This window comes from Plecotus auritus, assembly GCF_963455305.1.
Source record: "Plecotus auritus genome assembly, chromosome: 8".
NCBI classification, from domain to species: Eukaryota; Metazoa; Chordata; class Mammalia; order Chiroptera; family Vespertilionidae; genus Plecotus; species Plecotus auritus.
This window is the reverse complement of record NC_137782.1, coordinates 49698223-49716619: the sequence shown is the minus strand read 5'-3', so window position 1 is coordinate 49716619 and position 18397 is coordinate 49698223. Positions and strand designations below refer to the sequence as shown.

Here is an 18397-nt window from a genome sequence, read left to right as displayed (position 1 = left end):
GTAAGTTATACAGAACCCACAACATAAAAGCATGGGATTAATATGTCAGCAATTTCTTATGAGTTCTTACCTGACCAGAGCTTGCATTTTCACAAACATAAGTCTTATAAAGTTCAGGGAACTCAGGAGCGTGATCATTAATATCAAGAACTTGTACATACACAGGAACTTCAGAAGTCTGTTCTTCATTGTCTACAACAAACAGAATACAAATAGATAATGCTGTCTTTAGGGGGAATTTTTTTTTAAAAAAATTAGTATGTAGTATAATTTCATTTGAATAAAAGCTATCTGAAGACAGGCTGTCTATATCATTCATATATTTATCAATAATACAGAGCGGAAAAGAATGTTATCAACACATTTAACTCAACCAATATTTCAAGTGCCCTGTACCTGCCATAGATGTAGGAGCTGATGAGAAAAAGTAGTAGAGAAATTAGTTATATGAACATCTTCCTAAAACCCAGGAAATTTAAAAAAAATATTTGTATAAATTCATCTAATCATGATGAATATGTGTTATTATCTTTCCCAGTTCTACTGATAAAAATCATTGAGAAACTGTTTAATTTTACACATTGTAGATAATTGACTTGCCTAAGCTCATAGCTGAAGTAGAAAAAGCAGTTAAGAAGCCAGCATCCAGTAGTCTCAATGAAGAGCATCATTCAGTATACTTTTAAAAACAAAAACAGGACATGGTATATAATCTAAATACATGGTAAAATAAGATAATTAAAATAATATCTAAGTATGCATACATTGAGTTGGGAGGATTTTCTTCAGTGAGCCAAGAAATACAGAACCCATGAAAGACTGGGAAGATATGACTAAATAAATTTATTTAATGGCAAAAAGAAATGTAAAAAAAGCCAAAACAACAACCAAACAACAGTGATCAGAAAAAGTGTTTGCATCACAAAATGAAATATTAATAGCTCACATTTCAAATCCTGACAAATGATATGAAAAAGACAATTCATTCCCAAACCACAAATTCACAGATGAGAAAATTCAAATGATTCATACCAGGGTTTCTTAATCTCATCACTATTGATATTTTAGACTAGATAATTATTTGTTTTGAGGGGTTATCTGTACATTGTAGGATGCATAGCTTCATTTTTTAGTTTCTATTTAATGCTAGTCATGATCCCCACATTGGTTGCGATAATTAAAACTGTCCTCAGACATTGTCAAATGTCCTAAGAGGAAAAATAGCCCACAGTTAAGAGATGCTTCTCTATAATAACAGTATTCACAAAGATTTTTGCTCACCAGAAGCAAGGAGAATGATTATTTGGTCCATGTAATTTATCTTAAATGTGCAAAACAAACTCAGTGATGGAGGAGTAATGTGGGGATGTCCACATTTTCTAGAATGTAATCTGGCAAAAGATAGTGAAAATTAAATTACACATAATTAGCTTGGGCACTGTCACCAGAAAGGGACTGGGACCAAGGTGGGTCTACCCATGTTCAATCTGGAATGTGCAGGTTCTTGACTTCATGCAGGACATGAGTGATTTTGAGAGTGCCTTCATTAAAGCTGGGGACCCTGAAATTAAGAAAGGGCTTAAGGTAGAGGAGGGAAGATCACAGCAACAGGAGTGGGTTTCGGCAGAGCTGCCTTAGCCCTTTGGAAAGTGAGGAAGTCTAGACCAGTGGTCGGCAAACTCATTAGTCAACAGAGCCAAATATCAACAGTACAACGATTGAAATTTCTTTTGAGAGCCGAAAACCGACTTCTGCGCATGGGCCACGAAGTTTCAATCGCACTGTACGTGCGCACCCACACGTGGTATTTTGTGGAAGAGCCACACTCAAGGGGCCAAAGAGCCACATGTGGCTCGTGAGCCGCAGTTTGCCGACCACTGTTCTAGACTAGCCTAGACATGACTGCTTTGGCCCTTTAGAAAGAAAGTCAAAAGGGCAGAAGAAGTGACCCTGCTGGGCTGCATGGACTCAGGAAAAACAAGCTACAGAGGCGAAAGCAGTGCACTTAGAGACAGGTTCAGGGGTTAGTCCAGGACAAGCTGCTGCTGCCCACTGCTTCCCCAATTGCAATTCTCCTGGGAACCTTTACTGCTTAGGAAAAAAAAAGCAAAGTTGTCCACCTGAGGAAAGAAGGAGTGGGGGGGAGGAAGGCATGGGTATGCTCTAGGGAGAGAGCATGCACTGGGTTCTTTATCCTAAGAGTTTTTAATCTGTTTTTTAAAGGTGGGAATTTTAGGTGAGTTCTTAGGGGAGAATCTAAATAAAATACTCATTAGCTTTCCAGGTATGTCTTTTAATATGCTGATTCATCCAGATGAGCATATAGAGGGGTCATGGTCATTTTCTGGTCAGTTTCACCTTCAAAGAATGTCACCAAAGAGGGACCATATAAGACAGGGTTGCCCCACCAGGGACTGGAATGTGTAAACCATTTGCTCCTGTGTCCTTGGTTAAGGAAGATAAGACCTTGTGACTTGTTATCTGGCTGTAAATTGCTCAGCCTTTAAACTACCTGTCTTAGTTTCCCCATTCCACTTGCCAAGGGATTTTCCTAGATTCTTACTATCCTGCCTCAGCAACAGTACATAAAAATATAAGATTCAATTAATTTATTCCAGAATTGTTTGCATCACACCGAAATAACAAAATAATCCAAAGTATATCAAAAGGGAATTGGCAAAATAAAGTATAACCATACTATGAAATTCTGTGTGCTTATTAAAAATGAAAGAGTCAATGTAACAAATGTATTAATATAATGAGCTTTAAAATGGATTTTAATCTTGGTTCTCAACTTGAAAAAAATATTTACTGTTTATTTCAGTTGATTCTCGGTAAAATGCAAATTATACTAGTAACTATTAACAGAACTTTATTTATTTAATAAAGATTAAATAAATTAATGCATATAAAGCATTTAGAAGATCAGTTAGCATATAAAGAAGCAATAAATATAATTATTATGTTATTTATCTACTAACCAGAAGTGATATACATGATATTTTGTGAAATGCAAGTTGCAGCATAATATATTCTATATTTGTATAACATTATTTTAAACCTTTCCTCTTTTTATTTAAAAATGCTGTGGAAAAAGTACATAAATTAAATAGGAAGAATAAGTTTCCTTTGTTTCTCAATGTTTCTATTTATAACTTACATGCTCTTTTGTTCATGGAAAAGCATTATATTTAAATTTTAATTTCAATGCAGACATTTTTTAGTCTTTATTGTTGAGATTACAGATGTCCCCCATTTTTCCTCCATTTCCTCCCTCCATCCAGTTCCTGACACACCCCAGGCCTTCACCTCACTGTTGTCTGTGTCCATAGATTATGCATATACTTTTTTGGTTAAAGTCTGCCCACCCCCTCTCACCCCTCCACTTTGAGCTCCATCAGTCTGTTTCTTGCATGCTTGCATGCCTCTGGAACTATTATGTTCCTTGGTTTATTTTGTTCTTTAGATTCCACATATGAGTGAGATCATGTAATACTTGTCTTTCTCTGATTGGCTTATTTTGCTTCCCATAATACTCTCCAGGCCCCTCCATGCTGTCTCAAAGGATAAGAAATCCTTCTCTTCTTCTTCTTTTTTTTTTTTTTTACAACTGTATAGTATTCCATTGTATAAATGTACCATAGCTTTTTTATCCACTCACCTACTGATGGGTACTTGGGCTGTTTCTTAGATATTGTAAATAGCACTGCTATGAACACAGGGGTGCATATATTCTTTCTGATTGGTGTTTCGGGGTTCTTAAGATATATTACTAGAAGTGGGATCACTATGAAATGGCAGTTCAATTTTTAATTTTTTGAGGAAACTCCATACTATTCTCCATACTATTCTTCCACCAGCAGTGTACCAGGGTTCCCTTTTCTCCAAATCCTTGCCAGTACTTGTTGATTTATTGGTGGTAGCTAATGCAAAAGGAACCATCCTCAAAAATGCAAAGGGAATGCATTGTACAGGAGAACATAAATATCAATGAGACATAGGATAAGGTGTTAATTTCCAAAATATATAAAGACCACATACAACTCAACAAAAGGAAGACAAATAGTCTGATTTAAAATGGACAAAGAACATAAATAGACACTTCTCCAAACAGGACATACAGATGGCCAAGAGTCATATGAAAAAATGCTCAAAGTCACTATTCATCAGAGTGATGCAAAGATAATTTTTTTTAAAGAGACAATTCTCTCTGTTGAAAATAAGGGAAAAGACTGTCCCTCCTTCCTCTTAGAACATTTACCCTAGAAAACTTGTAATTTCTCTGCTTCTTTAAAATATATGTAAGCCTTTTAAAAGTTAAAGAGCCATAGCTGGTTTGGCTCAGTGAATAGAGTGTCAGCTTGCTTAATTAAGGGTCCTGGGTTCAATTCCAGGCAAGGGAACGTACGTGGGTTGCAGGCTCCGGGTGCGTGAGGAAGGCAACTGATCAATGTGTCTCTCTCACATCAATGTTTCTCTCTCTATATCTCTACTGCTCCTTTTAATCTCTCTAAAAATAATGAAAAAATATCCTTGGTGAAGATTAAACATACATACATTACATATATATACATACATACATACATACATACATAATAAAATAAAAGTTAAAGAAACCTCTTGCCAACTTTTCACTCCAGGTTTGTATTTCTCAAGTATTGGGAACCAGCTCTTTGGAATGTAATCATCAAGCAGGAAGCACTGCTTCCTTCCAGTTTCTGTGAGAGGGTAGGAGCTGCTAAAGTTTAGCAAAGGTCTTGACCCAAGTTGCAAACTACCTCTTGTCATATAGGAATGAGAACCTTAATTTTCATTTGGATAAAGTCAATTAGCAAACACAGATGGTCACTCTAACTATTTAGTAAATTTTAAATAACTATGTGTGACACCTGATGTGAAGTCCTCCTAATGGTTTATCTTGAGAACTTGCTTGCAATGGGCTATATCTGCCTGGGTGTATAAAGGGTTAGATTTATTTCTGTCTTGGCAATCTCTTAGCGATTTCCTTTAATGGACATCACATTCTGGTCTATTATAAGACTGATCAATGACTGTGTTCCCTCTATTCCACTGCTGTAGAGAGGGTTTCTGTGTTGGGATGAGATTTTGAAAAACTCATGGCTTTTAGGAAATACATAAACAATTAAGAATTATTTTAAGACTCTTCTCTATCCTATATAATAAAGAGGAAATATACAAATTGACCATCACGCCCTTGCACAAGATGGACACCCCCATGTGGTCACAAGATGGCCACCACAAGATGGCCAGCAGGGGAGGGCAGTTGTGGGCAATCAGGCCAGCAGCGGAGAGCAGTTAGGGGTGACCAGGCCAGCAGGGGAGGGCAATTGGGGGCGACCAGGCCAGCAGGGGAGGGCAATTGGGGGTGACTGGGCCTGCAGGGGAGGGAGGGCAGTTGGGGGGAACCAGGACTCCAGGGGAGGGCTGTTGGGGGGGACCAGGCCTGCAGGGTAGGGCAGATGGGGGAGATCGGGCTGGCAGGGGAGGGCAGTTGGGGGCAATCGGGCCGGCAGGGGAGCAGTTAGGCATAGATCAAGCTGGCAGGGGAGTGGTTAGGGAGTGATCAGGCTGGCAGGCAGAAGCAGTTAGGGGCAATCAGGCAGGCAGGCAGGCAGGCAGGCAGGCAAGCTGTTGGGAGCAAGCAGTCTTGAATTGTGAGAGAGATGTCCGACTGCCGGTTTAGGCCCATAGGGATCGGGCCTAAACCGGCAGTAAGACATCCCCTGAGGGGTCCCAGATTGAAGAGGGTACAGGCTGGGCTGAGGGACACCCCCACCCAGTGCATGAATTTTGTGCACCGGGCCTCTGGTTGTGTTATCTATACTAATAGGAGTAATATGCAAATTTGTCCTCACAGTAACAACTGAACAACAGGCTTCATGGGGTGACCAGGCTGACAGGGGAGGCAGTGAGGGGTGAGCAGGCTGGCAGAGGGGGGGGAAGGGGGGCAACCAGGCTAGAAGGGGGGCAGTTGGGGCAATCAGGCTGGTATGGGGGCAGTTGGGGGTGACCAGGCTGGCAGTGGGGGCAGTGAGGGGTGACCAGGCCAGCAGGGGGGGCAGTTGGGGGCAACCAGACTGGCAGGGCAGGGCAGTTGGCAGCGAACAGGTCAGCAGAGGAGCAATTAGGGACAATCAGGCTGGCAGGCAGAGGCAGTTAGGGGTGATCAGGCTGGCGGGGGGGGGGCAGTTAAGGGCAATCAGGCAGGCAGACAGGTGAGCAGTTAGGAGCCAGCAATCCCTGATTGTGAGAGGGATGTCCAACTGCTGGTTTCAACCCGAGGGATCCCAGATTGAAGAGGGTGCAGGCTGGGCTGATGGGACCCCCTACCCCCATGGACAAATTTTGTGCCCCAGGCCTCTAGTAATCATGATAAATGGATAAAATAAAACATTAAAATATTTAAAAAGTATTTCTAGAGATTTCAAGATAGAATGACTCAAAATTTAAGGCTCATCTATTAATGTTTTAAGCATATAATATATCACCATAGAATCACTTTTTGCTTAAATAAACTAGAAAAAGTACTGCAGGCACAAATAAATTTAAGAAAAATTAGCAAGAAATTCATTTAAATATTGTATTCTTTTTTTCTGAAAAAAATCTGTTTAAAATTAAGTTCAAATTAAACCTCTGACATGACTATATAAAACATACATATATCTTCACAGCTTTATTTTAAAGTAGTTAGTATTTTTATTCACTTAGCTGACATGCTGAGAAATAGCTTTTTGCTTCACTTGGGAAGTTTTCCAGGAACTAGACTAAGCACAGTGAACTTCATTTGCTGGTAAAACAAATGTTACAAGGCAACATCTATTTCCTACAATCAACAGAACTGTTGTGCTGCAAGCTTGTAGGTAGTGAACACATACAGCAGGGTTATATATAGCACTTTTTATGGGATGCCCTGTTTTCCATGATTCAGGCAGTTCGTTTATATTATTACTGAAACTTAAAAGGCGATATGATTTTTAAACTATAATAGCAATGAGCAGGCATTGTTAAGTGAAAATAATAATATACATGTATAAATTGACATATAATATATCACTTAACTTTATTCCCAATAACATTTTAAACTAGTTTTTGTCCCTATGTTCAGAAGTTATTGAATGTTTTAAAAAGTATAGTGAACCGATATGTGGTTCCCAAATGAGTACTTACATAGTTCTCTGGCTGTAATGCTGAGGTTGCACCAAGCGCTCGTCTCTCGGTCAAGAGGGTGAGTTGTGATGATGGTGCCATTGTCATCAATTTGGAACGTGTTGCTTTTGGTAATAGAATACCTGAACCAAAAAAGTGTTCCTCAATTTTATTTACTCTGTATAACAGTGATACATAACACCTCTTTAAAAGCAACAAGACAAATTGTTAAGTGCATGTCCACATAGATAATTAAATTCAGACCAATCTTCAGAAAGGTGTATTTATATATTTATGATTCAACTCAGAGGAGACAGGGGGGGAAAACACTAAAACACTTAAATTGATGTATGCTCAATCTAAACTCACACTCATTTCTAAGAGAGAATTTTAATAAATGAGTAACTTGTTTTAAACAAAATGGCAAAATGTCATTTATAAAGAGTAATACAAAAATGGGGATAAAAATTAATTTTTAACGAACCTCTTTTTTAAAAATTTAAAGCAAGATAAAACATATTCTCAGCTTACACTGTTCTGAGTCTCTTTCCAACACCACATAATTGCTTGTTAAATCTGAGCATCATATTATAATTACTTGATAGCTGACCTATGGGAAATTGCTTGTTTCTGTTTGCTGAAATAAAACAATTAGATAACATTTTAAAAATAAACCACATATACAGGGGTGGGCAAAAGTAGATTGATGGTTGTCCATATGGAAAGTAATACAATACTTAATAAATTATAATACAAGAATAAACTTGCATACTCACAACTGTAAACCAACTTTTTAAATTCATGATATGATGAAAGTGGTATATCAAATCTCTGGGAAAAGTTAAATTAGGTTTTTAATAATAAATGGTGCTGGTATTATAGGAATAGCCATTTGAAAGTGATAAACTTAGATCCATATTCCAGTTCAAAGGATACCCAGGTTACAACAATCCTTCACCCAGATTACAACATTTTTGGATTTGTATGCTTTCCCTTATGATTAGTGTCAGATTATAGTTTGGCAGAAATACTACACAAGAAAATATTATTCTCTCTCTCTCTCTCTCTCTCTCTCTCTCTCTGTGTGTGTGTATATATATATATATATATATATATATATATATACACAGATATACAGATATATACATATATATATAGAGAGAGAGAGAGATATAGATATAGATAGATAGATAGATATAGATATCCCAGGAGTAAGGTTAGTTGATCTAATGTGCTATTAGATCATACATGGAAAGAAGATAGATCATAAAATTCTCTCATGCAAAAGCCTGGAAATTGATCTCCAGTTCCACAATGAAAGAAACCTTTGAAGTACTCAGCAAAAGCTTACCTGCCTGCAAATGATTAATAATAAAAATTAAAAAAGAGAAATAACTAGGGTTTGGTGATGGCTTTTCATTGCACAGGTATTCTAGATGACTCTGATGAAACATCAATGAGGTTTGCCAAAAATCATGTGGCAAAAGATAAGAATATTTTAATCTTGAATTGATAGGTCTCTAAAAATATCTGTAAATTTTAGCTTGGTGTTCCAGGAAGAATTAGAATCGAAATTACAGAGAACTAAGTTTTAGAAGCATTCAGTTTTAACTCTACTCACTTTAAAACTTTTATAAGCAATCTACTTATAGGCCCACAGAGGGTCACATTTCCTACTTAAGAGATTTGTTGACTAATAAAACATTAGTTTAACAGTTAATATTTTGTTTTAAAAATCTAAAATATCCTTTTCTACAATACACCATTTGAAATAAAACCAATCCAATGTTAGAGATTATTTCCAAATTAAAGTTTTTAAAAATTATGATCATAAGTCAACATTAATATTTTAAGTAACAGTCTATAAACACATTTTAGAAAGAGCACATGTCTGCAATATATTTCATAAAAAGCCTGAGCTAAAAAGCTTAAACAGTAGAGTTTTGATGCTTAGAAAATTAATCTTTGGTTCACTTCAAATGTCCTTTTATAGACTCTTCATTCTAATATATACAATGAGATACAACTCAGCCATAAGAAAAGATTAAATACTATAATTTGCAACAGCATGAGTGAATCTAGAGAATATCACGCTAAGCAAAATAAGTCAGACAGAAAAAAATAAAAACCATATGATTTCACTCATATATAGGATATAAAACTGAAAGAAACAAATGAACAAACAAGAAAAACAAACAAAACTCATAGACAACAGTATGATGGTCACCAGAGAGAAGGGGGATGGGGGAAGCAAAGGGTAAAGGGGGGATATAACGTGACAGAAGATTTAACTTTGGGTGGTGGGTACACAATGCAATATGAAGATTATGTACCATAGAAATGTACACTTGAAACCTGTATAATATTATTAACCAATATCACCCCAATAAATTTATTTTTAAAAAGCTGAAAGATTAAAATGTGACTGAGCAATGTTTTCTCACTGCTAATGGCTCTTGAAGGATATAAACAAATGGTTCTTCCAGGCTTTCTCCTCCAGATGCCTTTATATCTTGTTCTTAATGTTTGTCCAATCACAAAAGTTCTATCCCCACTTCACAGAAAAAACTGAGGCATGCGAAAGCCAAGTCTCTATACATTTAACTTTGTTTTCATGATATATTTTGAAGATTTGCTATACCACATAGGAAAAACAACCCTTGTGAAAGCAATATATGAAAAGTAATCTTATTTATAAGATACTTACAAATGGAAAAATGTCTAGAAAAGGCATTGAAAGATATTTTTAATAGGTGCTCACAAACTATTTTTAAAGGTAATTAATTTCAATGTAAAAATAGCAATTGTTACTAAATATATATATATATATTTTGTAGAAAATAAGGTAAATAACTACCAGAAGTGATACTATAAAACACATTACCTCTGTTCATATTTGGGTGTGTCTCCTATATACCTAACATTTTCACTAGTAGTAAACACACAACTCTAATAATTTTGTATTATCTTTTAAAAGCATGCCATTTTTTAATCGACATTCACAGGCATTGTAAATCATTCATCATTCATTGCCTTATTTACATCACTAAGATTCAATATTTAAATTTTTTTCAACAAGTTCTTATAAATTATAACATAATGAAGAGCTTAATCATTAAGGCATTTTAAAAAATTAGATAGTCTTAAGTATTCTAAGGGAAAACAATAAATAGGTTAATATGTCTATTACTTAAAAAATCTAAACAATTGATTTACTGGGTTATAATTATATATATAACATCTATACATATAAAAGGCTAAGCGATCAGCCAACCGGCCAACCGGCCGGTAGGTATGATGCGCACTGACCATCAGTGGGCAGACGCTCAATGCAGGAGCTACCAAGTGACAGCAACTTTGCAGAGTGCCCTCTCGCACTTCGGGGCACCTTGGGGAATGTCAGACTGCCAGTTGGTTTTGGCCTGATTCCCACAGGCCAGGCTGAGGGAGCCCACCTTCCAGAGGGACCACACTCACTCCACAGATGCCTTTGGAGCCCCAGTGCTGCCTCAGGCACAGCTGGCTGGGGAGGGACCACAGGAGATTTGCTCCAGGGCATGTCTGGCCCATCTTATCCAGTCCAGCCCCACTGGCCACCTTCTAATTAATTTCCTTTCAATGTGCATGAATCTGTGCACTGGGCCTCTAATAGACATATTTTTCCTAAAATTACTATAACTAAATAGGAACTATATCTACAAATTAGGAAGTGGTTTTTATTAGTAGTTACTATGGAAAACTGGGAGCATTGCTCTGTCTCACAAATGCAAAGAAGCTCCTTCTCCTCTCGGTAGCGCGCCACCCCCCACCCCCCATGCCCCAAAATGCATAGCAGAGCCAGTATCGTCATACATACACGGAAATTTGTGGAATTTTCTGAAGTGTGGAAAATAGGTGATTAAGGGAACATGTAATAGATTTTGCTTTTAAATCTAATCAGGCCTATGATGTGAATACTGAAATAACTAAAGAAGAAAATTGAGTACATGAATGTAACAGACTAGTTTAATAGTGGCAAGTACAGTTTACATGTAACACAGATATTTATTTCTAACCAATTAGACATTTCATTTTTACTTCTTTAAGTGGTATCCTATAAAAATCTTTCTACATTTTTAAAAAATATATCTTTATTGATTTCAGAGAGGAAGGGAGTTGGAAAGAGAGATAGAAACATCAATGATGAGAGAGAATCATTGATTGGCTGCCTCCTGCACGTCCCCTACTGGGGATCAAGCCCGCAACATAGGCATGTGCCCTTGACCAGAATCGAACCTGGGACCCTTCAGTCCGCAGGTTGATGCTCTATCTACTGAGCCAAACCAGCTAGGGTGCTTCTACATTTTTTGAATATTATTTTATTCAAATAATATTTTAATACACCACATTTGGATCACCTTTGTTTCTTCTTTGACTGGGCACCCTCACCTCCTTACCCCACTTAATGGAGTTGGTTGCATCCAATTTTAGATAGTGACTGCCTATTTCTTGCATGTTTGCAATTGCTTATTTTACTGCTTTTTAAGCAATAATGAGGTCACCTATTATAAATTGTCTAAATTGTTGCTAAATTTGATAAGTACTATGCAGAGAAATATAGACATATCCTTGTTACATTCACATCTTATATTTAAGCCAATCTGTGTTCATTCATTCATTACTGCAAAGTTGGCCTTCTAGACATACCTGATAGGACATCTGTTGTAATCTGGATCTATGGCGGAGACCACGCCCACCAACGATCCCTGTGGGCTTCCTTCAAAGATCTCAAACATGTAATACGGAAGGAGGAAGACAGGAGGTTCATCTTCATCTTCCACCAGGACCCTAATAAAAGTGGTGGAAGCCACAGTGTGATACTTCTTGAGCTGCTCGTCAACATGGCGGTTTTTAACTTTTGCTCTAATATTATAGTAGGTCTGTTGCTCATAATCCACTTTCTACAAAGAAATACAGTGTACATAAAAGAAATGGCTTCAGTACCCACACATTACTTAGAAAAAGGACTTTTTTGTTGTTACATTATCTCAGTTTCAGTTAGGTTTTACTCCCCCCCACCCCCTTAGGTTGTTCTTTTTCTGTTAAATTTAATGAGGTGACATTGGTTAATAAGATAATGTATGTTTCTATGATTCATGATCTGCATATTGGTTTTACTTTTTATCTACTGGATCCCTCTGATATTATTATTAAGTAGTTTCACAGCAATTCCCTACTTGTACTTTATTTTTATCTATTACAAAATGTTTTGGGATAATAACTATATTTTTTAAAATTAGGTTAAAATTACACTTTTCTGGGCAAAAGAATCTTATAGAATTAAGAATTAATTTCCTGTATTTTAAGATCATTTAAAAAAGTTTGTCCTCTATTTGAAATTTTGAAATATGTTCTACATATAAATAGAAGCTCTGTAATAAGTAAATCTCATCTCTAAATACCTTGTCTCCCTAAATCATAAAGCACAGGTTCTCATTTCAATTACTTAATAAAGCAAAACTAACTGCCTATACAAAATAATCATGTGTTTTTCTGATTTGATTTTGCATTATTCTGCAAAGCAAATAATTTTAATATATCTACCTTTTTCAATATAACGATGCCTTCTTGGGTCTCATTATTAGTAATGATGTCGAATGTTTGTGAATCATCATTTTCAATGCTGTAATCCATTTCTGCATTCTTTCCTATGTCCCTATCTTGTGCCATGATTGTTCCTACAGAAGTACCAATGGGTGCAGATTCGGAGACATTCATGCGGTATAAGCCTTTAAAAACAAAATTCAAGATACTTTGTATTAACATAAGACTCTCCCAATTGTAGAAAATCCCATGCACACCTTTCTACCTTTTATTTTTATAATATGAACATTTCCTTAATAATATAATTCAGCATCTATTATTGTCCCTTAAATATATCTTAGAAAGTCCTATTACCAGTACATATAACTTTCAAATTTCTATTCATATACTTTCTTAATATTCATGGATTTATTTTTTATTGTACCCTTCAACCATCCCAAATTAAATTTGATAAAAAGGGTTTTCTAATTTCACTCCAGCATTCTGATACCTAAAGTTACCATTAAATGTAAGCATGAATTAAAGATAGGAGAGACTAAAAGACAATAGTTGAGTCCTAAGTATGATAGTTGATTTGGAGATGTTGAGCCTGAATTCCATTAAACATAGTGGAAGTGAAAAAGAAAGTTGGATCCTTAAAATTTGGAAAATGGATATAGTGGAAAATCTGTGTTTAAATTAAATGACCCTACTGCTTTAGCCATAACAAAATATTGGCAATTATACTTGAAATTCAGAGATAATAAATAGAAATAACTGAGCTCTTTTCCTTATTTGGCAGAAGAATCTTGCATAAAACTGGTAACAAACTAGCAACTCATATATTATTATTTGTAATATATGCTTAAATGTAGGAAATAATCATATATGTTAATATTCTAAAGAATGAAACTTCTTAGAATTAAAAAAAAAGCCATGCAATGTAATGTTCTTTAAAGGGATTCTCAATCTTCTTAGAAGCATAAGGCAAGTCAGTGCACATGTCACCTTCTAATATGTTCCTTTATTTTTTAAGCGAAGGAAATGTTACTTAAAAGTTGCTAATATTTCACTGGGTAAGGAGATAACAGTTTAACTATACTGCAGTGTTTATTTTATTGTGGGAAAATGAAAATAATTTTTATTTGATTGCACAAATTAAAAATTGCCAACAAATTAATCTGGAGAACAGAGTGACACTGCACTAAACCTGCAAGCATATGCTTTAAACAATTTGATAACACTTTGTGCTGTTTTCCATACCTTCAAAAATATTTTGGACAAAAAATGCTTTACCAGGAGTGCAATGGGATAGCAATAAAGGGAAGTAACTCAAACAAGAGTAAGGAGGCCAGCATGCATCTATTTTGTAAGAATAGTCAATGCACACATTTTCAAATGATTGTGGTGTGGGATGGGAATAGGGAAATCATTTTGAAGAATGAGGTAACTTTATGGTATTAGAATCATGTCCTCCACACTCACATTCAATTGAAGTTACTAAACTATCATTGTGCCTTAGGACTCTGGGTCACTAAGAGGATTTAAAATGATTATTTCAGTTTTTTAATAACTGATAAATATTAGTTTAAAAAAACTAAAAAAGCAGCTGAAGTTTGGAGGATTTTCTGTCTTGACATGCTTCATTGAGAGCTCTCTTCCTTCTAGTCTTAAACTTGCTTTTTTACCTATATATGAATAAAATGTAGACCAGATTTATTCAATGAATTCAGCCACCATTTCTCTACATTTATTATATACCAATTATTTTATAAAGTTCTCAGCATTTCAGATTTACTTAGACATTGTCTTCTTGCCTTTAGGGCATATTCATGTTGTGAAGAGAGTCACAGAACAATACAACTCATAATGAGAAGATGAAGGTCACAAACTGCTACTCCATTGCCTACATTCCATCTGAAGAGGAGCTTTTATTGACTCATAAGATATAGCACAAAGGGTGAAAAGTTGCAATGATGTAGGATGAATCAATTTTAAAAATCTAGAAATGAGCTTTAGAAATGTAGATCATGGTAATTATAGTTAACTAGGGGCCCGGTGCACAAAATTTGTGCACTGGGGAGGGGTCCCTCAGCCCAGCCTGCCCCCTCTCACATATTGGGAGCCCTCAGGGGATGTCCTACTGATGGCTTAGGCCCGCTCCCCGTTGGGAGCGGACCTAAGCCGCAGTCTGGCCTCCTTTTGCAGGAGGCGACTGGGCTGATCAGGGGAAGGCACCAGCCCCATCACCCTGCTGCTGCAGCCACTGCCAGTCACCGCAGCCACCAAGGTATTTTCATCAACACGGACTCCAGTCCCTTCACCATGAAAAAATGACAACTTTCTTTAAGCATTTTCAAGATGTGTCTTTCATAGGATATGACATTTCTTTCTTTACATTTCTTTTTATCCTCACCTGAGGATATGTTTCCATTGATTTTTTCCCCTTCCCTCTGATCCCAGGCTCCACCCCTGCCCAAGCCTAAAGCCTCCGCCCCAGGCTTTAGGCTTGGGAAGGGGAACCCCCCTTCCGATTGCAGGCTCGGCCCCTTCCCAAGCCTAAAGCCTCTGCCCCAGGCTTTAGGCTTGGGAAGGGGGTCCCCGCCCCTCCAATCGCAGGCTTGGCCCCTTCCCAAGCCTAAAGCCTCCGCCCGATGGCTGGCTGGGAGTGACCTGGGTGCTGATGAGGTTCCCTGGACCCAGGTATGTATGCAAATTAACCACCATCTTTGTTGGGTTAATTTGCATACTCACTCTGATTGGCTGTGGGCATAGCGGAGGTACGGTCATTTTACATGTTTCTTTATTATTTGGTAAGATTATATTGTATTTGGTAACTAAATTTTCTGAGAGTATATATCTCTCAGTTGCTCTCAACACACACACACACACACACACACACACACACACACATGCACACATGCACACGCACATCCACTGGTGTGCGGAGATGGACAGGTTAGTTTGACTGCAGTAATGATTTCACTATGTATATATCAAAACATCATGTAGTACACCCTGAATATGTATAATTTCCATTTAAAAGAAAACACAGTAGCTACATTTTGTAAACAAACACAATTTAAAATTGGACAATAGCACAGAAATAAAAATTCAGAATTCTAATATTTCTCAAAAGTTCAGAAAATTTGTTAACCCTGGACCTGGCACAAATTGGCTTCACTGAGTAGTGTCTGCATCATTTAGGAGTGTGTGTGTATTTGTGCGCGTGTGCGTGCGTGCGCATGGTAATTTTCTCATGATTTATGGAAATGCTTGCAAATTTATTTCTGTAGCTAAGAAAGTATTCCCTGAAAAAGAAACTCCTTAAAAAATAAGTTCCTCCTAGGAATGTCATAAGAATTTCTTTCTGAAGCACACTGTGTGATTTAACTTGTACTTACTACTTAAATTTTCAGAGCAGATGTGATCTTTTCTTGGTACAAAAATAAAAAAAAATAGGTATACACTATTTTATTTCATTATTTTATTTTATTTTATTTTAATACTAGAGGCCCATTGCAGGAAGATTCCTGCAATAGGGCTTCCTGTGGCGGTCTGCTTTCCTCCCTTCTCCCCCACCCCGCCTGCTTCCTTCCCTTCTCCCCCGCCCCGCTTGCTTGCTTCTCTGCAACTTTGCTCCCTTTTGCAACACTTGGCTTTCTTCTTCTACGCTGTCTTCAGTCTTCGCTCTGCTCCTGGATATGCAAATTAACAGCCATCTTGGTTGGGTCAATTTGCATACTCACTCCTGATTGGCTGGTGGGCGTGGCTGGTGGGTGTAGCAGAGTGATGGTTAATTTGCATATTACTCTTTTATTAGATAGGATATTTTATTGATTTTTTACAGAGAAGAAGGGAGAGGGATAGAGAGTTAGAAACATCGATGAAAGAGAAACATCAATCAGTTGCCTCATGCACACCCTCCACTGGGGATGTGCCCACAACCAAGGTACATGTCCTTGACCGGAATCAAACCTGGGACCCTTCAGTCCGCAGGCCGATGCTCTATTCACTGAGCCAAACCAGCCAGGGCGATATACTCATTTTAAATTATTCCTGGTAGTAGGTAGAAGAATGATTCCCAAATTTATTTGTGTTGTAATAACCCCGAATACATGCAGTAGGGAATTAAGGTTTTAGATGGAATTTAGGTTGCTAATCAGTGAACTTGAAATGTGGACATAGTCTTGGTTTATCCAAGTGGTCCCAATGTACTCACATGTGTCCTTAAAAGTGGAAGAAGAAATAAAAGTGTAGGTCAGCGTGATAGCAGTGAGAGAAGGATATGACACCTTTTGGTGCTTCTGAGATCTGTGGCCATGCACGAAATCCAGAAAGAGGCCTCTAGGAGCTAAGTATGTCCTTCAGTTGACTGCCATTAAAGAAACAGAGACTTTTATCCTACAAACACAATAACTGAATTCTGGCAACAGCCAAATTCAAAGAAATTTATTCTGCCCTAGAGCCCACAGAAAGGAGGCAGCCCTGCAGACATATTTTGCATGATCCTACTTGGCCTGCTGACACGCATATCAGACATCGTTAAGAAAATAAGTTAGTGTTAAGACATGAAGTTTGTGGTGATTGGTTAGAGAAGCAATTGAAAAATAACACATGAGGGAGAAACCAAGATGGCGGCATAGGTAAGCACCTAAACTGCTGCCTCGCACAACAATTTCAAAACTACAACTAAAAGACAGAACGGACACCATCCAGAACCACAGAAAAGCTGGCTGAGTGAAAATTCTACAACTAGAAGGAGAGAGAAAAGCTCACAGAGAATTGGAGGTACGGCAAAGGGTCTTTGTGCGCTCAGAGAGGAAGGGCGGCTGAGAGCCTGGCTGACTTTCTCTGGCAGAAGGGGGAAGGAAGCCCCCGACCGCACTGAACCCCAGTTCTGACTGCACTGAACCCCAGTTCCAGGAGAGCCCCTGGGGACCCACGCTCTTACGGGGGGAGTCTGGACTCTCGGGCGGAGACTCGGGAGCCAGGGAAGGCGGAGGACTGAAAGCGCGCGCGCGCACGCCAGTGCGCACAAAGGCTGCGGAGGTTGCCACAGGCTTTCCCTAGTGGAAGGGAGTCGGAGATTCCTGACTCCACTGGGCCCCAGTTCTGACTGCACTGAACCCCGGTTCCAGGCGAGCCCCTGGGGACCCACGCTTTTGTGGGGGGAGTCTGGACTCTCAGGCGGAGACTCCGGAGCCGGGGAAGGCGGAGGACTGAGAGCGCGCGCGCGCACGCCAGTGCACACAAAGGCTGTGGAGGTTGCCACAGGCTTTCCCTAGTGGAAGGGAGTCGGAGGTTCCTGACTGCACTGAACCCCGGTTCCAGGCGAGCCCCTGGGGACCCACGGTCTTGTGGGGAGAGTCTGGACTCTCGAGCAGAGACTCAGGAGCCAGGGAAGGTGGAGGTCTGAAGGCGCGCACGTGCACGCAATGGTAAGGCTGACAGGAAGCCAAGACTGAGACTCCACCCCATCCAAGCTGAGCACAGAGGCTATTGCAATTTGGCAAGTCTAATCCTATAAGGCTGTCTCCAGCACTGAACTTCTCCCAGCATAGACACAGCTGATCCTTACAGCCAACTGGCCTGGAGGTCAATTCTTCCCAGTGATACCAACAACAATCAAGACTTAATTACAACAAGGCTGTACACACAGTCCACA

General features: G+C 38.3%; 1 protein-coding gene across 1 annotated transcript in view; it reads right to left on the bottom strand.

Annotated features, from left to right (window-relative positions):
• The window catches only part of CDH19 (cadherin 19), a 61256-nt gene that overhangs the window by 7902 nt on the left and 34957 nt on the right, over window positions 1-18397 (bottom strand). The window contains exons 6-9 of the mRNA XM_080684556.1: window positions 12751-12935; window positions 11854-12107; window positions 7189-7310; window positions 71-192 (exon numbers count right to left, since the gene is read on the bottom strand). Of these exons, the coding sequence (XP_080540682.1) occupies window positions 71-192; window positions 7189-7310; window positions 11854-12107; window positions 12751-12935 (683 nt within the window). The remainder of the gene's footprint in view (window positions 1-70; window positions 193-7188; window positions 7311-11853; window positions 12108-12750; window positions 12936-18397) is intronic.